This window comes from Peromyscus leucopus, chromosome 4 (genome assembly GCF_004664715.2).
Source record: "Peromyscus leucopus breed LL Stock chromosome 4, UCI_PerLeu_2.1, whole genome shotgun sequence".
Taxonomy (NCBI): domain Eukaryota; kingdom Metazoa; phylum Chordata; class Mammalia; order Rodentia; family Cricetidae; genus Peromyscus; species Peromyscus leucopus.
Genome location: NC_051066.1, coordinates 5,659,061 through 5,672,412, shown reverse-complemented (window position 1 = coordinate 5,672,412; position 13,352 = coordinate 5,659,061). Strand labels below are relative to the sequence as shown.

Here is a 13,352-nt window from a genome sequence, read left to right as displayed (position 1 = left end):
TGGGAGGGGTATTGCCCCAGGACTGACCACTGCTTATAGTGGGGTAAGCTACCCTCTGGGAAAACACCAGAGAGCTTCCCTCCCTCAACGGTCCCTGGGCCACTTAGGGCAAACGACCAAGCCCTGGCTTCTTCCTCAGCCAGTCTGGCCTGGTGGCTCAGTGCTGTCCTAGGCTTCTGTCTCAAGACCACTGCTTTCTGACCCTCTCCCAGAGCTCCACAATGGTCTCCCTTAAGACCCAAGGCCTCTTGTCCCTTCCCAGTGGAGGAACCCCGGGCCAGGGGGCAGATACTGTGAGCCTAGGGTGCGGCCGGCAGGCCGGCTGATAGGAACCATCTGCGTTGTCTTAGACTGCCCCTCTGCCCACTGTCCCTCTGAACTCGGCCGGTTCCCGCGGGCCGTTTGATGCTCGAAGGGTCACAGACCCCCGCACACAAATCACCACCGAGGGGCTGGGGGTGGGGCGGAGGCGCTGAAACCTAATCCACAAAGTTTGCCATGCCGCGGGCTCCCTCCTTCTCTCAGTGCTTAACGCCCCCTCCCTTTCCAAACAAGCCTTAGTTTTTCTTGCCAAAAAAACAAAAGTTGGTATCAAGTGTTTCGAGGGAGAAAGTCTCCCCCGCAGCCCCCACCCCTTACCAAGACGAAGGGCCTGCCACTTGGCTGAGCCACGGATTGCAGAGAGGCTCAGAGAAAAGATTCTAGTACTCTCAAGTTATCAGGTCCATTGGTCCCTGGCCCCAGTTGCCACATATCCTACCGGCTAGACCCTGTGGCCCTGTGGTCCCACTCCTCTGGAATCCAGCTCCTTCCTCCATCGAATCTCTGGGTCCCAGTGCAGCCAGAAATAGGAACGTTACCCCTGCCATTCTCTTATTCCACAGACCAGTCCTAGCCTGTCCCTTTCTGGAGGGGCTATCCTACTCTTCCCTGCTTCTCTCAGTGTCCCGAGGCTGGGCTCAGGCACTGGAGAGACTAACTGGCGAGTGCCCCACCCTGCCAGGGTACATGGGCACAGCCCAAGAGCTTAGGAAAGAGACCAGGATTCTGGCACGAGACACAAATTCCTGCGAAGTTCCACTTCCTGCTCCCTGGAGTCCTTGGGCTAAACCCCCGGGGGGCTATGATGACTAAGGAGGGGCAAAGCAGACCTCGGGAGCACAGGAAGATGTTTTCACTTGCTAGGTAACAGTGTGACTTTTTTGTTGTTGTTTTCAGTAGAAGGCATGGCCCCCCGGAACCACCGCTGTTCTCCACGGCGGCCCGGGGTTCTCCATCGTGCCTGGAAGTTGCTAAGTCCTTGCATTCTAGCTGGCCTGTGACAGCGGCAGTTCCACCAGGCCACGCAGGCATCTGGGGTTCCTAGATGTGGCAACAAGGACGGGCTGAGTCTGCACTGGAGCGGTTGAACCGTGGGGCGAGGGAGTGGTAGCCGCGACGGAGAATAAAGGCGCCAGCGGCCCAGCTGAGAAGCGGGTTTCTGCGGGGGTCGAACAAAGGAATTTGGCCTCTGAAGAAAGGGGCTGAGCTCACAGCTGGGAATGCCAGCTCCAGACCTGCGGGAGTTTCAGGACTACGGCATTAGTCCCTAGAATCTAACGAAATCTGCCCCTCAGAGAACCCTAGTCTCCATCTCAACTCTGTTGGCTGGCACTCGCCTTAACTAGGGTGGTAGTTACATGCTCTTCCCTACTGGAGGCCCCAAATACCCGGCTCTAAGGTCCCCTCTGCTTGTGGGTCTATATCTCCATTTCCCAGATGCTGCCAACCGAGGTTTCCATATTTCCTTTCCTCTCCTGTTCCTTTTAGCTGGCTCAAGAGGCCCTAGCCACTCTTAAACGAAAAGCTGGTAGTGGGGACTCTGGGGCCCTCCAAGGCCCCCCTCCTCCAGTCACCCTCGGAAGGGGTGGAGGGGACACGGTTGTAAGGTGTTCAGCCTCTTTTCTCTGCTTGACATGAATAAGGGGATTAGGGCGGCAGGTTTCCGTCGGTCACTTGGTGGGACAAAGGGCCCCGCGGTTTGAGCGGTCAGCTTCTGATTAAACGCCAGAGCCCTGTCACTCAGCACCAGGCTAGGTACTTGTGTTCCTGACATAATCTTATTAGAAGATAAAACCAGAGAAATCCTTTTTCATAATGAAAAGTTACATTTAATGGCTGCACTCGTCCCCCACACCCTCCCGGACCCTTCCCGCCTTCCCCGTTGCTGTTGGATATGGCTCGCCTGTAATTGGCATTTAAAGTACCAAGTCCGGGAGAAAAACGGGGTTTAGGGTTTTTGTAATCCCCCTAAACTGTCTTTGTTCGAAATCTCCACAGATACAAGTCTGTTAAGGGTAAATATTTGTGGATTGATACAACCACACCCCCACCCCTGCAAACCAAATCTGGAAGAGGAAAAAACCCCTCCAGCCACGGTGCTGGTACTCGGGAGGAGGAGGCCCAAGTCTGCCCGCGCACGCAGCCGTGCTGGGGACTCTGCTGCGGGCGGGCCCCTTAGCCAGCTCCAGGGGCAGAGGGGCTTTGGACATTTCTCAGGCGGGAAAAAGACCTTACAGGCTTCCTTCCCTTCAATGTTCTATTCCCTAGATCAACAAACCTCTCCGACTCGCTTTCGCGCTTGCCTAAAGGGGTGGGCTGGAGGGCCGGCCGGTGTGTGTGTTGTGTGTGTGTGTGTGTGTGTGTGTGTGTGTGTGTGTGATCTTAAAGCTAGCTCTGCCCACCCGCTCCCTCCAGCAGGACCCTTGAGTGGTTCCAAGGGGGTGCCTTTCTGCCACTCTATCCCACAGGGCACCCAGACTCCAGCAGAGCCTCCAAGCTTCCAGGATCCCTCAACTGCAAAGGAACCCTAGGGCTGCGGCGGGGCCCAGGGCTCGGGCTCCAGCCCAGCTCGTCCTGGATCGGATCGGATTCCTTCATAAATCAGCGGCTGGGTGAAAGGGCTGCGCGTTAGAAAGGGCAGGACCGTGTGCGCGTATTAGAGCGCGCGGTTCCCAAATCCGGGCTAAACCCCTGGTGACACCGAAATTCATCAACCGCCGCCAATGCCCCTGCTCCACCTACCGAGGAGCCCGGCCGCCTGCACACCCTCGCTGCCCCACTGCCGGGAAAAGAGAATCCCGCAGGAACCGCTGAGAGGAGTGTCTGGAACACAGCGCAGGCCCAGGCGTCTGTGAGCCGCCTTGCCAGTCCCGCTGGCAGAGGGGGCTCTACCCTCTGGGAAGGAGTTATTCTAACCTTTCTGTCCTTTGGTCAGGACTGATCCCTCAAAAGCACTCAGCCCAGGGAGAGCAGTGACACCCGCCCCCCTTCCAGGCCGGCGCTCAGAAGATAGATAGGTACAATTGTTCAGACTCAGCATCTGGCGCTTCAGCAAGTTAGGGGACTGCTATCTGGGGCTCCCAGGAACGGAGGAAGACCCTTCAGAGCCTGTTTCCTCGCCCACAGGTCCAGCGGGGGTCATAGAGCCAGTGGACTCCACAGGCACGCAAGTACCATTTCTTTCTAGAAGCAATGGCTACCGCTCGCCCACTCTGCTCAACCCGGCTCTGTTCTGCTCTTGCACTGGTCAAGTCCCAGAGTATTAGAGAAAATGGTCCCATCGAGCCTGCCAGTCATGGCGGACGCCCACAGGCTGCCTGTGGTGAGAAATACGCGTATTTCCTTCTCAAGGGATTCAGACGTTGGCCCCAGTCCTGGGTAAGAAGCAAAAGGTGGCTACACGCCTCCGGCCTCGCACACAGGCTAGACCATGCTCCTGCCTCCGGTTTACTTCCCAGCAGGAAGGAAGAAAACACACACTGACTGAGTGCCCTATCCAGGCTGGCACCTCCGAGTTTACCTCACTTTGTCCTCAGAGCAAACCTGTGACATGGACCTGTCATCCCCATTCCACAGAGGAGGAAATGGAGGCTCAGACCCTGGCCCCAGTCACTTGGAGATGGCTAGGGTCTGTATCCCAAAGCAGCTGCACTCGTTAGTAACCTTGTTCTTTTCTTTTTCTTAGACAACAGCGCTCCTCTCAGAGCTCAGGTTACCCTTACAGCATCCCAGTCCTCTGGTTTCCACCCTGGCCTCAACGAGGATCCACAAGGATGGCCCGAGGATGGCCGCATCTCAGTGCCACTTTACCAGAGTCCCCTCTGCAGGTGACAGGTGGGAAGATGGGAACACAGCCAGCACTGCGACTCCCTTCTCAGCCAGGTGCTGGGGAGCTGGAGACCCAGAGTGGTGGCCGGTTCACCTACCTCCCGAGCACCCCAGAGCACCCCGCTCCTGCCGCTCTGGTGGGCACTGCTGCTACTTGGGCAGCCCTGAGCCCTCTCCCTCCTTAGCCAGCAAAATCTCTCTCTCTCTCTCTCTCTCTCTCTCTCTCTCTCTCTCTCTCTCTCTCTCTCTCTCTCTCTCTCTGTGTGTGTGTGTGTGTGTGTGTGTGTGTGTGTAAGGGACTCTTTCTAGCACAGGCCAGCCAGGAAGCAAACACCTTTGTTTCTTTTAGAACCAGACTCCAGAAAAAAGGTTTTTTTCCCCTTCACCCACACACCAAGCACCAGGACAGCCGGGTGCCCCACCACCAGCCAGTACTGAAGCCTCTGGGCCTGTCTAGGGTCACTTGGGGCCAGGCACTCCCTGAGGTCCTGTTCCCTCCATGTGTCCACACAACCTGAGTCCCTATCCTCCTCCAGGGTCCCCAGGGTCAGCAGGGCAGACCCAGGGGGCTGCCAGTCACGGAGCTGAGATGGAGACAATATTGCCTTGAGAATAACAAAGGAAAAGCTCACGTGAGGTGAGAATTGACTGGAACTCATCAGAGCTGAGCAAAAGGTAAAGGCCATTGAGGAAGTGCTGTCAGCCGGCCTGAAACCGCAGAAAGGTGCCATTGGGAACACAGCGGCCCCTCATGGCCCACCACTCCATGCCACAGTGACTCCATGCCACAGTGACTCGTGGTTAGAGCAAACACAGGCCTCCACTGCCTGTCACTTACACCTTCCCCCCAAATTACACAAACTTTGAAACATTTTTCTCGAAGAAGATGGATGCTTCAAGAGACTTGAGGTCAAGGCTGGGCTGTTTAAAGTATATTATTAACAAATAAACATTTACTGCAGGGGAAAAAAGAGGAGGAGGAGGAGAAAAACTCTATAGGCCACCAGGGAACCAAATCATGTTGCTTTTGGCATCAAATGACAGGGGACATTTATGACATGAATGGAGAACACCAGTGGCTGATGGGAAGGCAGCCGGCTGCCACTTCACTTCCCCTGCCTTTGGAGTCAACTTTTTTCAGCCCTCCCCTCCCCTCCCCTCCCCTCCCCTCTCCTATACCATCCCCTCTCCACTTCTGACCGCAGTGGTAATAAATACACAGAATTTGGAGCCTGCTCTTTGCTGCCATCAACACAGACTCTGGGACTTGTAGAGAGCTAGGTCAGTCAGAGAGCCAAGGACCTGGAGTCCTGGCCACCTCAGGGCTGACTGAAAGCTCATACCCAGCTCTGAGGATGGGTGGACCATCTTCCTGCCTCCATACCCCAAGCCAAAGAGCAACTGTGGTGTCCAACAAATCGGAAGTCGTAACTCCTGTCATGGGAGTGTCCTCTATCCTTCGGCCAAAGTGGTACCAAAGTTGTTGGATTGTGTTTATTCGTGTTTTATATCCCCCACTCCACTGTCTCTCTGTCCCCCTCCCTCACTCTCTCGGTTCCTGTCTCTTTCAAAAACCTGCATAGTCACAAGACAGGCCCATCAGGGAAGCTTTGCTAACCTATCACAAATAGAAACTCCACAAGGCCACAGAGCTTGAGCCACGGGCTGTCTTCCAACCTTCTGGAATGAAGTCCTGGGATCTCTTCTTCACATCTACCCCCTAGACCAGCCTTGTAGATGTAGGCTGAACTTTCTTGTCTGACATTTGAGTCACAAAATTATAAACTGGGACCATTCTTCAAACATAAAATCCTATTACTGAATATGCTTTCCCAAGTGATATGCAAGCCCTGGGAATGCCCACTGCTTTTCCCCAGTAGAAATACTGCTTCTCTGGGCCAGTACAGGCTCCCAGGAGGAACGGAGCCCCATGCCAGCTCAGGATGCTAACACACTGTTGGCATCTGCATTCATCCTCACAATCACAACTTCCTCCAACACTGGGGCTGAGGATAAAGGATGCCTTCAGAATGAAACATTGACTGACCTCCACCAGGTGTCCCTTGGAATCCTCAAAGCAGTCACCTCAAAAGGTGATGTCATCGCACTCAGTAGAGACAAGGGCTGGGGATGGGCTGTCATCTAGCTGAGTGCTGGGGCTGGGGGGTGAACCTGGCCGTGACTTGGTGTCTAAAGCTCTTTTTGTAGCAGTGGAAGGCAAGACCTTCAGTGTCCTCTGAGGCAAAGGGGAATGGTTTCCCCGGGGAACGATGCTCATCTGCTAAGGACAGAAATAATTCCCAAAGTGTAGCAACATACTGAGCAAGGACACCAGGCCCTGTGGGCGCCTAATCTAGAGAGTCTATAAGAATACTTTCCCAGGTAGGCAGGTCTTGGTCATACAGCAGAGGGTCAGATAGATACCTGGTGGCTCCGTGTTTCTAAGCTTGGCATGAGGGCAGGAAGAAACCTGGGCCTTCCAATCACATACCACAAAGTAGATCCTCACAGCGGCTTCCCCCACTTAAGAAAAATACTGCAAACAAATAAGGCCACAGCAGCCCAGAGCCTTGGGAATAGAGGGTGAGCCAGGAGTCGGGCAGTGAATAATGCTTTCCTTCAGCCCCAGATGCCTGCACGGCAGGGGAAGGCTTTCCCTCACCTCCAGCCCACAGAGGAGGTGCTGGGGTTAAATATACAGGCTCCCTCGGAGGGACCAGGGATCCCCGGGTTTGTGCTGGCAGCGGGAGCCCTTCAGCCCTTGGGGCTCTTGAGAGAATACCCCCAGTTCATTTCGTAAGGCAACGTATTGGCTCCTTTTTCTAAGCAGATTTCTGGAGAGAGCCATACCCTAGAAGTGTCTGCAACTCTGAATTCGTCTGATAACAGTGGGTGAGACTTGCAGGCTGGAGTTTCCACCGTTAAGCGGGTGCTGACCGCGAGTGGTACCCCAGTACATCTAAGGAAGAAGCCTTCCTTTCAAGCTGGGAAACGAAACCCAGGAGCGAGAAAGGGCCAGAAGCCTGGGTTTGCTCCACAGATGCCACACTGACACAGGCTGTCTCTGCTCGCGAGGCCGGAGTGAGCCTCCCGATCCAGAAAAGCGTTTGCCTGGGTAAACACTTCTAGGAAAAGAATGCTGGGAAGAGCGGGCCTGGGCCGCTTGCCGCAGCCAGCGGGGAGAAATGTTCTAAACACCAGCCCAGGACTCAGAAGGCTTTTTGTCAAAGTCACAGCCTGGATGCCCACTTCTGCCGCGGAGGGGTACTCCACCTGGGCGGACTAGCCCAAGGCATCCCCAGCATTTTCAACAGAGCCAGGGAGGTCGCAGCACCCGAGGCTTTGGGCGCCCCGCCAGGCCCCTTACAAGCGGGTGGAAGAGCCCCGAGATGGAGCTCCGCATCCCGCGAGCACAAAGACTCCCGTGCGCACACCTACTCTTCCCCAGACCCTGGAGTTGCTCTACAAGCCCTCAGACTCCATTGTGTGACAGATTTTTGGACTTTCCCACCGACCCTCCCCCCTTCCGGAGCCTCCGCCAGGAATCCACCTTAGGACAGAAACCTTTTCCAGAGAAACGTTCGCAGTTAGTGAGCGACAGCCGGCACGAGAAGGGAGTTATATAATTCGATGTCACCAAATTGCCAAGAAAAACAACATATTTTGGGGGAGGTTGTCATTTTTTTTTTTCTCAGAGTTTCTCCGGTGGAAGACACAGAGAGGTGTTCGCGATTTTGCGGAGGCCCTGTGTTTTCCCGATTTCTAAGCCGGTTTTCTATTCGAAACAGGGCCGAGGTCGTGGGTTCTCCCTTGCCCTTCTTTGAAAGAGTTCCCGAAATGCACATAAAGCCAGGAAAAAAGGAGAGTTTTCAGGTTACAAACAAAAAACGTTCGAGTTCCGCAGCCCGCATTTCCCTTGCTCTGCCGGGCCTGCGGGTTGATTTTATCAATTGTCCTAAGTGTTCCCAATAACCAATTAATCGCCCCTGTGGTGCGTAAAACAACTTCACGCTTTTGGGTGCTTGCGATCGTTCTCAAACCGAAAGGAAGAAGACGCATAAAAAAACCAGCAACCTCTTTATAAGGTTCTGCTCAGCCGGGTGAGGGATGATTTTTATAAAAGTTGCGTGCGTGTGTGTGTGTGTGTGTGTGTGTGTGTGTGTGTGTGTGTTTGTGTGTGTGTGTAAATTTCCCAGTGCTGGGGAGGCACACACTCAAAATCAAGACAGCACGTCTCCGCACCCATTTGCCTTAATTCTAGCCTGAAAGGCATTTGTGCACACATGAAATAAATATGTATGTGGATTTTCAAAGAAAAAAATCATGAATAAAAATATATTTTTTATTGTGTAAAAAGAACATTGTTTCCGTGTGAGCTTTCAGGGAGCCTGCCTGATCTTTTGCTCCCTGCAAAATGTTGCCAGGGGGCCCAGGGGATTTGTCCCCAAGATTGTGTTGATAACCACTACCCCGCCCAAGCACAGCAGGAGGCTGGCCTATATAGCAGATACTTAATTGTCATTATTGTTAGGAAGAAGGAATGATGGAGGAGAGGAGAAGACCGACTCTCCTTTCCCAAGGCTTCCTCCCGGGATGCACACTTCAAACTCAGGGATCCGAGTCCTGGGGACCAAATTCCTTCCCAGCACTGGGGTTTGCACCTAGGTAGAAGCCGGTTCTTTGGTGGTGTTTTTCTTTTCTTTCAAAAACAAATCTCACTGGGACAAAGAAGCTGCAAATGTTTAATTGTTTTGTAAAGTGGGGAGGTTGGTCACTCATCTCTGCAGGACAAAATGCAGCTTCTGTTGTTATTTTGTAGCTGAGCCAGAAGGACCTGGGAGGTGTCCCTGACCTCTTTTAGGAGAAGCTCCCTAATGATCCCAGGGGCAACTATGTGCAAAAGGTTTTTCCAGTGTTGAAATTTTAAAAAAAGTACAACCACCCCAAAGTTTCAGAGGCCCATTTCTACTTTCCCAGGCCTCTTAGAAAACCCACATGTGGGGACTGCTGAGGTCAGTGGCTTAGCAGGATATAAGTGGTACTCCCAGAGCCCAGCTAAGAGTATATCTCATAGAGGGGCTGCCCGAGTCACCCCACGTCCCCAACCATTGCTACCCCATTTTATATGCACAACTGTGGGTGAACTGACTGGTGTGGCCTTCTCTCCAAGATCTAGAGTTCCAGGGGCACAGACACCGTGCGACATCAACAATGAATGTGCCTCAACCTGGGGAACGCAGCACAGAGGGCCAGCCCCACACCATGTTATAGGACCAAGCAAAGGACGGATCTTCAAAACCCACCCCAGTTCTTGCCCATAGAAAGCATCACTCTACGCAGCCACCAAAAAGAGCAAGGCGCAAGAGCAGTTTCTGCTAGTTCCTGGGGACACTATCAAGATCTGCTACCAGAGCCCTGTGCTGGGCTCTGGCCTGAGGTCTTAGTATTCCCAGGCCCCAAAGAGTCGAGCTGACCCTCTTCACACTAGACCTTGGATTAGGTGACGATACTTTGACTGCACTCACGGCTCGGCACTCATAGCCCTGCCTGTTTCTACAGAGGCTTCCAGCACTCGGACACCAGGAGCCCAAGGCACCTGGGCAGCCTGTCCGCCCTGCAGTCCCATCCAAGACACTTTTCTGAGCACCACTTAGAAGTTCTCACAGGCACACACACACACACACTTGTCCCTGGACTCACTCCCAGGATCCCCACACCTTTCTCCCCATCGAGGCTCCCCACTGCCCCGCCCATTGCACTTCCAGGTATATGGGCCCAGGCAGGTCATAAGAAAAAGCCTGCGTCTGCTGTGGTCTGCCCCCAGCCTCCAGCCATACAATCCACAGCGCCAGCTTAGCATAGAAGCCGGCAGGTAGGGCTCAACACACTTCTCTAGTGTCAACCACTCTTTTCCAGCACACTGCGAGAAAGGAGGCTGTCTGGGAGGCCTGACTCCTTCAGCCAGCCACCCCAACTAGGATCCCTAGGTGGCAGCTTCCTAGGTAGATTGATTCTCCAGCTAAGAAAAATTGCAAGGGCAAAATTCCCGTATGGAACGGTTTAGGAAGATGGACACCCATTTCTCTTTACCAGAGAATAAAAGTACAACAAGGAACCAGGCAGAGTGGGGATCGCCCTGCCTGTACGGCAGCCGCAGCCGGGGTCCAGCACCCACCTCCCTGCTCCAGGAATCCCAGACGCTCTTGGACTAGGGAAGCACACAGTCAGGCTTGGCTGTCTAAAGCAATGCCTTTCTTGGAATATAAATTCTTGGTTCCCACTTCAGGCCTTAGTGGGGCCAAGCCCTTTACCAGGACAAGCATCATATCCACCGGTCTGCCCAGGGCTTTGTCTTGTACCCCAATTCAGTCACTCAGCGCAGGTTTCCGGGACAACAGATGGCACCTAGGGGCCACCCCACCAGTGTCGGCTGGGATGCGATGGTCCGCCCCAGCCCGGAGACAGGCAGCCCTTCGCGCCCTACGAGTTGCCGGGCCCAGTGGAGCGCAGAGCCGGCCGCAGGGCGGCGCGGGCCCTTCCCGGCAGGGACTGGCCGGGCTGGAGTGCTGGTCCGTGGCGGGGAGAGAGAGGAGGGCGAGAGGCGCTTACTGTTGGTAGTCTTGTTTGCAGTACAGTTTCCGATCCCGGAAGTAGCAGCTGGTGGTGAGGGCTTGCTGACATGCCGCGCACTGCAAACACTCCTCGTGCCAGGACGACTCGTTGACTCGCATCAGGAAGCGGTCGGAGATGGGCCGCTGGCAGCCCTCGCAGACGGCGGGATGCGGGCAGTCGGAGCCTGTAGCGCACAGGGCGAGAGCCGGGCCGTCAGCGCCGCCTGGCCCAGTCCGGGAGCGCCACCCTTCGCTGGAGGAACCCCAGCCGCCGCGCCAGAGACGGGGCAGCCAGAGACAGCATGTCCCTGTCCATAAGCTGGGGCGCGGAGAGGCCGAGGGCCTGCAGCTCTGGCTGGGCACTGCTCTCTCCCCGGCTGCAGAGATCCAACAAGAAGGAGCTCCGCGCGGGGTGGTCGGCTGGGACCCAACCAGCGAGGTGAGAGGCCCCGGCACTCGCTGGCTGACACGCCCCACGATGCTGATCCTGCCTTCTGCCCCAAGACCCGTGGTTTGGATGGACCGGGGGATATTCTTTTCTTCTAGAAGTTCCCCTTCTCTAGGTGACCTGGCACCTCTCGCGGACTCTAAGGTGACAACTTGGTCCTCTATCACCCCTGCCACCCGCTTCCCATCCCAGCCCCGTCCAGAGTAGCAGTTCTAGAACCCAGACCCGTAGAGGATGGTGTGAGTGACGGCTGAGGCTGTTAGGTCCTGTCTGGGTGATGTCCCTGCACGTTGTCCCTTCGGGGAGCCTGTCTAGGTGTGCTGGTTGCCCTCCGGTGGTCTTTTCAGGGATCTGTACCCCCTCCCCACGTCCTGCAAACCCACTTTCTTTATCCTTTGGCCCTCACGCCAGAGTCCACAGAGGCACGATGGCCCTAACCCCCGACCAGGACTATTCAGACGTTGTGACCCAGCACTCACCCAGCAGCACCCCCAGGGTGGCGGGCCCGGGGCGCAGGGCGTGCTCCTCCATCTTGATGCCGTCCAACATCTTGGCGCAGTCCGTCTGCCCGCGAGGGAAGCACCTCTCCAGCGACTCGGGACCTGTTGCTATATCCATGGGACGCAGGGCGCGCTGCGGACCCTGCTGGCCGGGCCGCTCGCCCTCGCGCCCGTCCGTCCGCTCCGCTGCAGCCGGGGAGGCGCGGCGCCCGCAGGGTCGGGGCCGCCCGCTGCCCCCAGGCAAGCGTGGAGCGGCGACGCGCTGGCCCCGGGCCCCGGCGTCGTGCAGGCGGGCCCGGGAGGCCGGCAGCCCCGCGCGCCGTGCTCTCCGGGCCACTCGCAGCCACGCGCGCCTGCGGCTCGCCTGTCACCTGCTTGTCAGTCCCGGGTCCCGGCTGCGGCGGCCGGCAGCACGCGGAGCCGCCGGGAGGAGGAGGCGGCGGCAGCGGCGGCGGGCGGGGGAGGGGGCGGGGGTGCAGGGGCGGCCCCGCGGGCTGGGGGGGCGCGGGTAGCGCAGCGGGGTCCCGGGCGGGGCGCAGCGGGCCGCGGGGCTCCGGGCGCGCTCCCCGCACTACTCCAGTGCCATGGTGCGCCGGAGGAGCGGCTCGGTTTAGAGCTGGGGCTGGCGGCGGAGGGATACTCCGGCCGGGAGCCGCCTCACCCCTCCTCAAACTTCCTGACATTTGAACTCATTGGTGCGCCTCGTATCACTGCGCCGGGATGAGCCGGCGGCTCCACGTCAAATAGTGCCGTCGCCGCCCCCCCCTCCCCGCGGGAGGGCTCCCTAAACCCCCGGCCTGCACCCCGCACCGTACCCCGGCCCCGGTCAGCCAGCCTGCCCACCCTTGGCAGAAGTTTGGGTAACCATCGAAACAAATCCTGTGCCCCACCCCTCTTGAAAAATTGATTTGGGAGTTGGGGAAATCAGGCTTTCTTTTTTTTTTTTCTTTCTTGCCTTTTTTATTATTAATATTTTTTGTAAAAAAAAAAAAAAAAAAAAAAAGCTCCAGCGATCAGAGGAGTGGCCCCGAGCGAGGCCAGACTGTGCAGACGGCGGGGAGCGCAGTGACTTCTCCAGGGTACGGCGCCAGGCGGGAACGGCGGCCCGGGGACCCCGACTTGTTCCGTCGCAAAGAACTGGTCGGCACGGTCGGGGAACGGGCTGCTTTGAATTGGTGTCCTGCCAAAGGTATGGTCTTGCAAAAAAGGGTCGGAATTGAGGAGCCCCAGCTAGATGAGACGGAGTGCGTCCCGAGCTGAGAGGCAGGCAGACTGTGGAGAACGGCGAGTGAGGGCTCAGTGGAACTTCGTCCATGGGTAACGGCGGGCGCGGGAAACGGCACAGGGACCCCCTGTGAAGCGAGGCTGAATTTGAGATGCAGAGGTCTGAAAATTGTGTCCCGTCTGGCGAAGGCATGGGGCGCGCACCGAAGGGCTCGAGCCATGAGAGGATGACTCCCGAGATCATGCATGGGAGACGAGTGGCGTAAGGCAGTCCATGGCCAGAGGTTGAAATCAGGATGCAGTGTAAGAGGCATGGGCAAAGGAGCTGGAAAGGCTGCAATCTTGAGCATGACGAGCTGGAGAAACGCTGTGGCCCTACGAGGGAGGCATAATAGGAGTCATGAGATGCAGGTAAGAAAT

At 56.4% G+C, this 13,352-nt stretch overlaps 1 protein-coding gene across 1 annotated transcript in view; it reads right to left on the bottom strand.

Moving 5' to 3' along the window:
* Lmx1b (LIM homeobox transcription factor 1 beta) overlaps positions 1-11,854 on the bottom strand; it is an 80,508-nt gene extending 68,654 nt beyond the window's left edge. The window contains exons 1-2 of the mRNA XM_028884805.2: positions 11,688-11,854; positions 10,759-10,945 (exon numbers count right to left, since the gene is read on the bottom strand). Coding sequence (XP_028740638.1) covers positions 10,759-10,945; positions 11,688-11,826 — 326 coding nt within the window. The 5' untranslated portion in view covers positions 11,827-11,854. The remainder of the gene's footprint in view (positions 1-10,758; positions 10,946-11,687) is intronic.
* Positions 11,855-13,352: the final 1,498 nt, after the last annotated feature.